The sequence below is a fragment of the Epinephelus fuscoguttatus genome, linkage group LG15 (assembly GCF_011397635.1).
Source record: "Epinephelus fuscoguttatus linkage group LG15, E.fuscoguttatus.final_Chr_v1".
NCBI lineage: Eukaryota > Metazoa > Chordata > Actinopteri > Perciformes > Serranidae > Epinephelus > Epinephelus fuscoguttatus.
The window spans coordinates 8247714-8259491 of record NC_064766.1 but is presented as its reverse complement, the minus strand read 5'-3'; the positions used below and the strand labels follow the sequence as shown (position 1 = coordinate 8259491).

Genomic DNA, 11778 nt, shown 5'->3' with positions numbered 1-11778 from the left:
CAGTCCTGAATGGAACTTTCTCTAATCTGAAACTAGGCATGTTATTTATTTTTTAATTTAAAAATATTTGGGATCATTGAATTACTGTACCTGCCTCCATTTAACAGCACAATTGGAAGTCCTAGAACATCTTCAACACCACCAGGTGTTAACTCTGTCCAGCCATGTGAATTCCTATGGAACACCATCAACATGTGAAAAATGGTAAGACTACTGTCAGCCATGTCTGTTTTTTTAAACGATAAATAATGGATGAGTTCCTAGTCAGCTGTGTGTTGAACTGTATTTATTCCACAGGTCGAGCGTCACCAATTGAATTCGTAAATCTACTTCAGAGACATTACCCCCAGGTGTTATCTTGGTGCAGTCTGCACCACCTGAATGCAGCCTGAGGGGGGTTAAGGACAGCAGGCAGAGTGAATCTTGGTGAGATGTTTTTTGTAATATTGGACTATAATTGACTTGACTTGACTCACATGGTGCATATTCCTCAAACAAAGCCAGTTTATTCAAATTGTCACAAACTAAGTGACACACAGAAAACCTTGGACTATGTGGTTTATTCATCCAAAGGAGTACTAATTGTTTTCTGGTTCTTTGACATTTAATGAAGCTGCCATTTGTAATTTCCAGGAATGCCCCCAACTAAGAATTTCCTAGTTGAACAGTCATCATTTAGGGCCATTAGCCGACAAGTCACCTGCATGTTTACCATATTAATTTAATTATTAAATTATATTTTTTGGGTGGGGCAACACAATGGTTTGAGTTTAAGGTCTGAGGAAGAATAGTCTTAGTAACACTGTTAACACTGTGCTACATTACAGAGAAACACAAAACCATACTAATGAACTACAAGTGCACGTCACACACTGAGTGCGCTGCCTGTTGGCAAAGCAATAAAGATTGGGCATGTGGCTACATACATGTTTCAGATGATGCGTCGTGTTCGTACTCGACGAATGCAGAGTTATTGCCTTGGGTTTGTCCTTCACCTTCTCAAAATGATCCCACACTTTGGATTTCCTGTCCAACATGTTATTAACTAGCTTGTGGAATAACCGCAGGTACCAGCAATTTAAATTAACGAGACTCCTGTCTGACTGCTGAGCGGGGCCACTTCCTGTGTCTCTCCTTTCAGATTAAATTCTCACATGGTCCAGTCATATAGGTTTTGATTTATTTTGACAAGGCACAGCTTCTAGTAGAGTTTCACGTTTGGTTTGTTTTTTGTTTGTTTTTTTCTGCAATTAAGCGACCAATGAAATCATGCTAACTAATGACCTTTCTGGTTGGTTAACTTTTCGTTGACCATTGTGGGGGGCAGCCTTTCTAATTTCCTGTTTGCACCAATGAGAATTTAAAGGCCATACACAGGGTGCATACATAATACACATGAGGTGGGAAGTGGGATGTCAAAGGGGACCGAACAGCAAATATTTATCCCAAGGCCATCTTACAGGTTAATGTGGCCATGCTATTTACTACACACTTCTATTTTTCATTCATTCTTTTTGGAATTCCTCAACTTTCAGTCAATTTATTCTTACCTACGATCGTGAAATAAAATGGTAGGAACGACTAACATATTAAAGATATTCACAGATGGATAGATTTAACTTAAATGACCATAAATGCACATCATATTATCACTAGTGGAAGAGAGAGGGTCCACTGAGTGAGTGAGTAAGGGGGGAGGTTTTTTTTCCTTCGAGGGAGTCGAATTTCCCAACTCAGTGGGTCTGAGAGTCACTCAGCTCAGAACTGAGAGAGCCTTTGTACTGAGAGGAGAGAGAGACACAGAGAGAGACAGAGAGGGAGCAGCAGTGTGACTTAAGGTCTGCAGTGAGGCAGAGGGACCACAGAGTTTCATCACACACATGCACTTGGAGTTCACTTCCAAACCTGGATTTTTATTCTTTTACTTGCTAAAATGTTTCAAGGGTAAGGCAATTAAATATTACCTCGACATTTTCTGCACGTAAAGAAATCAGAGTTGATCTTAATTGACGTTATCGTCCATTTCAGACTTTTTCAGACTTCAGTTACACCTCAGAGTAGACCTGTGATGTAACAACCTCTCTTTAGCTTTCTGAGCTCTACATTGAAACCTAAGTTATTAAAATGAATGTTCTGACCTTTTTAAACTCATTTTTTACCCTGTAAAGTCTGCCTAACCCTACACCAAACCCAACTTACATTATGTGACTGATGTCTCTCCGCAGGTGGTCTCTTGCCCTGCATCTAGTCCTACTGTGCTGGCCGGCCACTGCCCTGCAGGTTATAGAAGGTAAGATTCATGTTGCTGCAGCTCTTTCCCAGCACTGTAACTGTAAAGAGACATACAGCTGTGGTGGAACCTCCAAAGGAGAATATGAGGGCTAAAACAGTTTGGCATTGATGCAAAAGATGCTTTATTAAAGTAGCTCTCCCTCATGTCAATGATAAGCCCCAACTATTCCTCGAATCTTACCAAAAAATGTTGTGACAATATAAAGCAATTAATTCTGTTACTGAGCATCATATATTATATTGTATAATATTTTCATTGCCATCTTGTGGCAGTGAATACCAGTTTCCATTTAAATTTAAAGGCTAGATTGTTGATCACGTAGAATCACCAGACATAAGGTCTAATAATCCAGATGTTATAGTTGCTCATGTGATTGCTTCAGCAAATCATGCAGCACGCCAGTTTCTATTTAAAGCTAAAGGCTAAATTGTTGACCATATAGAATCATCTGACTTAAGTCTAATAATCCCAGTGTTATAGTCGCTCATGTGATTGCCTCAGAAAACCAGGCAGCAAAATATAGTTTAACATCAACAATATTTGTTTATCATGTACATCATTGATTATGGAGTCTTTTACAGTGCATTTTATATTGTGTGTCACAATGTTAGATTCCTTTGAGAAATTTGCTTGATTGCTTTTAAAGTGAGGATGTAAACTTTGTTTTGCTCTGTTGACAAACCTCTCGGCTGAACTGTGAATGTCTATCATAGCTTAGCAGCTATTACCAGGAATGGCAGGTCTTCCAAATTTGGATTTTTCAGCATGTTGAAGCTGTGTGCATGGTGTGGCTGTAAGAATCATACTCAGGTATATAAAGACTTTGGATGGTGGTTTCTTTTATAATACTCTCCAATACTCTTTTATAATACTCTAAGGCCAGGGGCATTTCATACTACATTATTTTGAGATGTCTTTACAAGATTCTAAAAAGTCAAAAGCCATCTAATGAAGCTGAGATTAGCCTAATTTGCTAGCTAGTTACAGTGGATAAAATCTGCAAGCAACAGTTGTCATTTTTTGGACAAACAAACTTAGTTGTTGTTTTTTTTTTTACCTCTGCCTGCCTAGTTTTTTGAAATTTACAATTATTATTACGCCAGGTAAATCTGCCACCTTTGTCAAAGTAGCCTACCAGAAACCTGGGTATTTTTCAGAAAGGAAAAGGAAACCTTGACAAGCGCAACTGAGTGGGGTCAGTCTGAGCAAATGGTCAATCGCTTTGTAATAACAGTGTAATTTCTTATCAAATTAATTTCCGATATCCATTGTTTTCAAGGCTGTTCTAAATTTTCCATAAACATATCGAGAGACATGTTGAATATTTGTGGGTCAAGGTCAAAAACCCTTTTGGGGTCTAATGTTGTCCTCAAAATGCTGCACGCACCACACACTGTAGACCCATTTGACATTGTGGACTTAGATGGTTAAATGCATGTACAGTATGTGGAACCCAACTAAAGTCATCTTGAACTATGAACTTTATTTAAGCACTAAAAATGAAATACACGATCAAATTTGAGGATAGAGTGCTGAGCAGTCCTCCAGTATGACACTTTTTTGGGTGAACAGCTAAAGAGCTGCTCAGTTTGGGCCGTGAAACTTGCTCAAGACAGTCGGATGCAGTGAAATACAACACGCCAAATAACTAAGGTAAAATGTTACCAATCAGTTAAATCAGGTTAATAGCAATGGCTAAACTCAAATTTCCTCAATCAAACTCCACTCCCCCACAGACCCATTACGAGACCTCTAATAAGGGGTCAGTCCCCTTTCCATTTCTATTGTCACACCTCTGTCTGCTGCTGTGGTTTTCTTTGAGTATTTCCTGCTGTGAGGCTCCTCTTATACAGCTCTGTAGGAGAGAGATAGTTTGTTTGTTTGGCAATAGGCCGGGCTTCCTCTGCCCTCTACATCCTGTGTGTGTGTACAATGAGGTAGCTGGAAGTGGCAGACGAGTCAAATGCTGCACCAGGGTGAGAAATGAAGTGTTTAGTTTGTATGGTAATGGCTGCCCTGCACTTGCTGTTTGTGTGCTTGAGAACATCAGAGAGGACGGTGTGGGTCGGTTTGCACAGAGCTTTGAAGTGGGATGTTGAGAACACATTTGTCCCTGTGCCAATTGTATGTCAGCATGTGTGATTTTTTTTTTTACAATGGATGACAAAAATACATTTTTATTTAAAAAAAAATTTTTAAGTTACAATGAATCCAGGATCCGTGTGTTTCTACAGGACTTAGAAGAGTTTTATTTTTCACACAGAACACAGCTGTGTTCAGTGTGGACTGCCACAGGCTTGATGGTTAGAGAGACTGTCTTGTGATTTGAAAATCATATGTTAAAATCCCAACACCAGCTTGGAATATCAGTGTTCCCTTGAGCAAAGCACAACTTTGACTCGATCACTGATTCCTGGACGCAATCCATTTATTTTGGCTGCTTGTGTTTACTAGCTCTGTTGTGTTTTCATAACTTAAACATAGTATGACAATGTTTAGGCTTTGCATAAATCAATCTCCCATTCAAACACCTAAAAAGTATTGGGGCCTTCTATATGAGCCACAGTGATGTTTTCTATCGGTATGTCACATGTGTTTCAGTTAGCTGGGATCCATGTGTCATACTTGATTTTTCTTTTCTTGATTCTTTCAAATACAGGATGCATTGATTTGGTTATTAGCTTTAATATGAAATATATATTAACACCTACAAGGTTGCTCTGCTGTGTTCTCTGGTACAATGAGGTAGGTCCAGTGAGAGACCATTGAAAATATTGCTGACCCCATCTTAGTTTGAAAACTGGGGTTGCCTTTTAGTCTGGACAGGCAGACAAAAAGACTTCTGGAAATAAGAATGGGGGCACCCATGTTCAATTCCTAAGAGGTCTTATCAGTGATAATGTGTCAAGTCAAAACATTTTAGCTAGGTCTTACATACCTTATGTGATTTCATCTTTCTTGTGTGGGTACTCCTGTCTTATTGCAGTGGCTGTCTCCGGTGATGTATAGTTCTTTAGCGACACCCACTTTATTTCTCCGCTGTACTTTTCGCTATCTCCGTAGAATTTTCTGCAACTAATCAACCTGTTGACAACCTGCTTTCTGTTTACGTTTGGATGTGCATACCCAGTGTTCATAGATGGTCATGTGATATGCATTTGCTGGGCCCACAGGAAAGCAGCTTAGGAGGTCAATTATGACTCTTTCTATTAAGAATTTTTGATACAAGGAGGTTGTATATTTGTAAAACTTTCCTCGAGCTGAGAAAAGCAATTTAAAAATTTGTGGCGGCATCACTGCTAAGGCTATAAGCTGATGGGAACTTGTGGGTGGGGCCAGCAGGAAAATGTTACTTTGCATATTCAATGGGTTGCAAACTGTAGAAGTAAAACCAAAAGCCAGAAACTATCATTATTATTATTATTATCATTGTACATCTAGTGTGTTACTATGGACAGAGATTATTTCTGAAACAATGCTAAAACGCTCGTGTTAATGGAGACATATTTATGTGGACATGGCTTTAGTGGGTTCAGTTTTTTAGAGGTCATTAGTATCTACATTTCCAGACACACAGAACTCTAGCTGAAAAAGGACGTTTCATCTTACCGGTTTCCGCTCTCCAAACTTCACCCTGTCCCCCCAAAAATACTCTTATTCCTGCCTCCAGGAACCTTCACTTTCCATTTACCGTTGGTTGAGTTGCTCTGAAAGGATTTCATGTTTAGCCAATATAAATGATTTTGAGGTGAGCCCAGTAGGAGTCTGTCTTGGACGAGGCGCTCCACTGTACTGTAAAACTTGTCACATTATTTTCCCATTGAGATCCACAATATCAGCCATGTTTTTGTTCCATCAGTTGTTGATGGTTTTCTCTATGAACCCATTCACCTCTAGAAAACAAGTTTGCTGTCAAAAACGTTTTTAGTTTCAGTTGTACCTGTAGCCCTTTCAATTGCTTCCACTCTTGACCTTATTTGGTCTCTGAAGTTGCTGGAATAAAACTCCCACCAAACTCCATTTTTGTTTTATGGGTCTCAAAACCTGGCAAGCGAGAATGTCATAGAGCTGTATGAAAGAGCCTCTACCTAAAGGTCCTCAGTATATTAGAAAACTGAACGCCCTTGCTGCAGCGGCGTCCTGTCTGGAATGTGTTCATTCAGCCAGAGTGACTTTGATTTGAACACAGTTGGGCACAATGGGCCGACTGTAAAAGGTGTCATTGCTGTATGTGTGTAACGGTCAGCTCAATGGGATTTTAATGGGGGAAAAAAAATCAGTTACTGGAAACTTGAATATAAGAATGAGTGTTTCTTATGACTTCCTGTTAAAAATGGCCTTCAGTTTTCCATGATGTGATGTGCACTGAGATGATGTAATTCTTTAACCTTAGTTCCCATTATGTATAGAGGAAAAGAGACTGTGCTGGGATTCAGACCGAGGGGAGGAAAAGCTGTTTTGATTTTTCAGACAAAGTTAAACTAATATCACAAGCATCCATTAGATTGACCTGATTTTTTTTTTACAGATCTCTGTAATGGTTTTAGAAAGGAAACACTGAAATGTCACTGGTTTCTGTTGTTGTTGTTGTTTGGGTACACCGTTTCCATAGTTACTGTCTACAAAGTTGACCATGAATCATTTCATTGTGTATCTGTTCCTCGCTGTCTATGCTTTGGGTGAAGAACCATACAAAGAAAGTCTTTTAAATAAGCCAGAGGATCTAAAACTTCCTTTACTTGAAGAGAGTGTTAACATTCTGTTTATGTGCACACTTTCTGGCTGTTTTTTTGAGACATTTACATGCGTTGTTATCGCCTGCTCTACATGTGAATACACAGAGCATTGCTACTTAGTTTTCATATCCAACACATTGTCACTCCCACCTCATCACGTTTGGTCAGATTTCGACGACTTTGGGGTGAGACCAGGTTGTCAAATCAAATAAAGTATTTGGGTCAATTCATCTATTGATTGTTTTCTCAATTTATGAATTCATCATGTCTTTAAATGTCAGAAAATACTGAACAATGCAGGTATCACAGCCCAAGGTGAGGTCTTCAAATGCCTATATGAATAGTTATTCAGGATACTTTCCCGTATGACAAAGAATAGCAATATTTGAGAAGCGAAATCCAGCAAATATTTGGTATGTTTTGCTTGAAAAGAGACTTTTTTAAATGTATTATTAAAATAGCTCTAATTCAGTATAGTTGTGTTACTGGAGGAAAATCAAGCATTCATGTTGATACTTGGGCTGCAACTAACATTTTTTTTATTGTTTGGTTTATAAATGGTGAAAAATTGTCGATCAGTGTTTCCCAAAGCCAAAGATCACACCCTCAATTGTCTTGTTTGGTCCACAACCCAAAGATGTTTAGTTTACTGTCATGGAGGAGATAAGAAATCAGGAAACATTCACATTTTAGAAGCTGAAATTAGAGCATGTTTCTTTATTTTTTAAAATCAACTGCTTTAACCAATGAATCAGATATAAAATTAGTCAGTAAATTTATTCAGTGTTTTTTACCGGTTTTAATCGCCTTGGGGTAAAAACTTCCTTAATAACAAACACTGAGGGAATTCTAACCAGAAGTTCTCGCTAAGCACATGGGAGAAGTTTCAACTGGTCGCCATCTGCAATCCTCACTGCCAGATGCCACTAAATCTCACACGATGTTCCTTTGAACATTGACATGAACAGGGCCAAGTCCTGAATTAAACATAATTTTTAACAGCGGCCTTAATCTGTGTGATGGAAGTTTGCAATGCTGGTTTCTTCACTCACAATGTGACGAGAGAACTGTACTGTTTCTCATTTTGAGGTAACTCTCAGTAACTGGTGTGAAGGAAAAGGCTGAAAGTACACTGTTTCTCTGTGTGTTTATGCCCAGGTATGCTTTTGCATATTTGGGTCTGAGTCTGTGGCTACTGAAATTATAGTCCCTTTGCTGTTTGCAGATGGAGAGTAGGCCAACTACACAAACGCACACTCACCAACACTCTCTACCTTTAAGGATGAATCTGTCTGTTCAAAGACTAAACTACTAACATCACTGTAAAATACCTTTGCCCCGTTATCCATGTGGAGTTTTATGGAAAACACACCAACACTCCATATTCATTCCCACATACATGAACAGGACCCAATCACAAAACAACTGCTCCATAATGGTACCACTTTTTTTTGGTACTACCTTGGTCAAGGTCCCAAGTGAGCTGAGCGATTATTAGAAGGTGGAGTTAAAACAATAGTTAGTCAGAGAGAACCATGACTAGTGCAACACAAGACATCTGCATAAACCCACCATTGTTTAGCCAAGCTACTGTCAATAGCAACTGCAATTTTTTTATTTAACAAAAAGGCAGACCACAAAACTGTGGTGATAAAGTGCAGACATTCCTCTGTTTGGTTGCCACTGAAAGGATCCAAATGGATAGAGCAACTCATGCTACATCACGTTGAAGATGATGTCAAGGCAGTTTTACATGGCATTGTTGATAAATGCAAAGACTTGAATTCAGAGACTGCAAACAACTTCTTCCTCTGGACATATTCAGACTCATCTCACATCTGTACCTTTGTAGAAATATGTTATTGGATATACATTGGATACGACAAAGACAGCCATGGCTGAAGGCATGATGTTGCCAGACTTTCTGAAATTGCATACATACAACTGTACGTCCCATTATCATGAACACGATGTCTCAGGATGAGGGAGTTTCTTCAAATTTGGCACAAATATCCACTTAAACTTAAAGATGATATGGTTAGATATTGGTGGTCAAAGGTCAAGGTCACTGAGACTTCACATCTGTCCCATTCTCATAAATGTGGGACAGAGTTTCTTAAAATTTGGCCCAAACATCCTCCTGGACTCAAGGATGAACTGGTTAGATATTGGTGGTCAAAGGTCAAGGTCACTGTGACCGCACAAAAAACACTTTGTGGGCCATAACTCAAGAATTCATATGCAAATTATGACAAGAGTTCACATAAATGTCTAATAGGATAAAATAATGAAGTGATGACATTCTCTATCAAAAAGGTCAAAGGTCAACCTCCGTGTGACATCATGTGAAAAAACACTTTTCTGGCCATTATTGGACGCCGTAACTCAAGAACAGAAGGCTACAGTAATATTCGAAGCCCACCTTGAAACTGTGCTGACAGTATAGATCAGGGGTCTGCAACCTTTGCCATTAAAAGAGCCATTTTTGACCAAGAATAATTTGAAAAAATCTGTGTGGAGCCGCAAAACATGTTTGAGCCTTATAATCAAGGTAAATAGCCTATTATGTCTAAATTAGCATATACTTATGGTCTAAATAAGCATTTGTTAATATGTTTTACCACAAGGTGGACACTGTGCAGGACACTATTTATGATTATTTGGTACTTAAATTTTGCAGAGCTGGTAGTGAGAGCAAACAAATCTGTCCTTTACTTTTTTGGATTTGGCATCCATAGCTAACCAGCCACTGCTATCGAGGTTCAGCAACATTTAGATTCATAGAATGAATTTCCATAGAATTCTTTTCTCAAAGGCTCAAGGAGCCACTGGACAGGGGCTAAAGAGCCACATGTGGCTCCGGAGCCACAGGTTGCCTACCCCTGGCATAGATCTTCTGTACTGCCAGGTTGAAGATGTGTGTGAAGCATTCATGTTTCGCCTTTTATTAAATTCCCTCAATGTCTTTTCTACATATATTATATACATCTGGACAGACATGGATATAAACTGCAACTTGACTGGTTGGTGGAAGCATGTAAGGTGAGGCAGTTATTGTAGATACTAACCTGACTAATAGAGGACATAATATGCTGATAACATCACTATAAAACAAATGTCCCAGGTCCTCTTAGGAGTTGTATCTCAACAGATACACAAACAGAGACACAAATGGAAAAATACCAGACTGCAGAGCATATTACGTCTCCAGTTCCAAACAATAGTGAATTTTGTGGTGCGACCTCAGTGGGTGCATGTCAATAGATGGTACTCTGCCAGAGGGACAGTGGAGCGAACATGAGATAACATTTTCCTGTCACATTTCTGTGAAGGTTGTCTTTCATTCCAGACAGCTCACATCAAATGTGTGAAAGAATTCCCCATTACTGTGCCTCCCATGTGTTTCATTAACATTCGTATTGGAGGAGGAGATGAGCCGATGCGAGAAGCTCTAAAAGGTTGTTTGCTCTGAGAACGACACTTGCAGCTGAGCAAACACCACCAACACCCCACACACACACACACACACACACACACACACACACACACACACACACACACACACACACACACAGTTTCACATGCATGCATAATCAGGACATAAGCGGATGTAAATAGTCCAGCAACTTGTATCTATGATACCACATATTTGGAGAAATTGATTGACTGGCTTGGCCACTTATTACAGTAAGCTTGTTTGAGGACACTGTATGTAATAGAGTTTACAGTACTGGTAGAAACTTTTCTTGATTCCTGGAAAATGTTTCTTAAATTGTGAGAATGCAACTTTGCTCTGACACAGTACTAGTTTTTATCTACCTTAATTAAATCAGCCTAAGTTCTTGAACATCAGAACTGTCCCTCGGTTCTACAAAAGATGTGATTAAACTGTAATATTCAGACTATGATATAATATCAAGAATACTGTTATAGTCAATTTTGAATACAATATGCCATGATGCAATAAATCTATTGTGTTGTCATATATAACACATTTGTTAAAGCTGGTAAAACCTGCCAGTCTCTAGTTTGTTTATGGCAATTATCAAAGATGTGGAAATCAAGATTTGATAAAAATAAAAAAAAATAAATATATAAAAAAGACTTGCAACTAATCTTGGACTTTAATACCAGTCACAAAAGTAACGTTTATTACAAAGGTAATGTGTTACAGTAAAATATTACGTTTTAGCAGTAATGAAGTAATAAAACACATTACCAACAGAATTTCGGATAATATTATTACATTTACAGTGTCACATAGAGCATTACCACCCAAAATAAACTGTTGATGGTTTTCATTTTTCATTCATCCAAACTGCTCCACTTCCGCCAGTGCCACCAGAAAAAAACATCCAATGCATATTGTGTGTTATTATGTCACCACAGACTGCATCATAGAAGGGTGCCGGTGCTCAACACATCTGCATCATGCCGTAGGCTACTGTACGTTGTCATGTTCAGTGTGTTTCCATTAATATAACAACATACAACGTGTCCCATTCTGCTTTTGTGTCCTAAGGCTGCCTGAAAACAGCTGGGATAAGAAGTTGGCCTCCGGTTTGTTTTTTTCCTCGTCCCAGTGATCAGCACATCTGGCCTGGGTGATGTTAGTATATGTTGGATATGTTTCCATACTCATTCCCTACAACTGCAGAGCAACATCAGCACACAGTCCCATTCTTATGCATAACTCTCTCTCTCTGGTGCTGCTATAGCTGATCACTTTATTGGGAACTGGCAGGTGGG

The 11778-nt window shown here is 38.9% G+C and overlaps 1 protein-coding gene across 1 annotated transcript in view; it reads left to right on the top strand.

The window, feature by feature from the left end:
- Positions 1-1777: 1777 nt before the first annotated feature.
- Positions 1778-11778, top strand: part of col15a1b (collagen, type XV, alpha 1b) — a 68107-nt gene continuing 58106 nt past the window's right edge. Inside the window, exons 1-2 of the mRNA XM_049597663.1 lie at positions 1778-1944; positions 2226-2290. Of these exons, the coding sequence (XP_049453620.1) occupies positions 1934-1944; positions 2226-2290 (76 nt within the window). The 5' untranslated portion in view covers positions 1778-1933. The remainder of the gene's footprint in view (positions 1945-2225; positions 2291-11778) is intronic.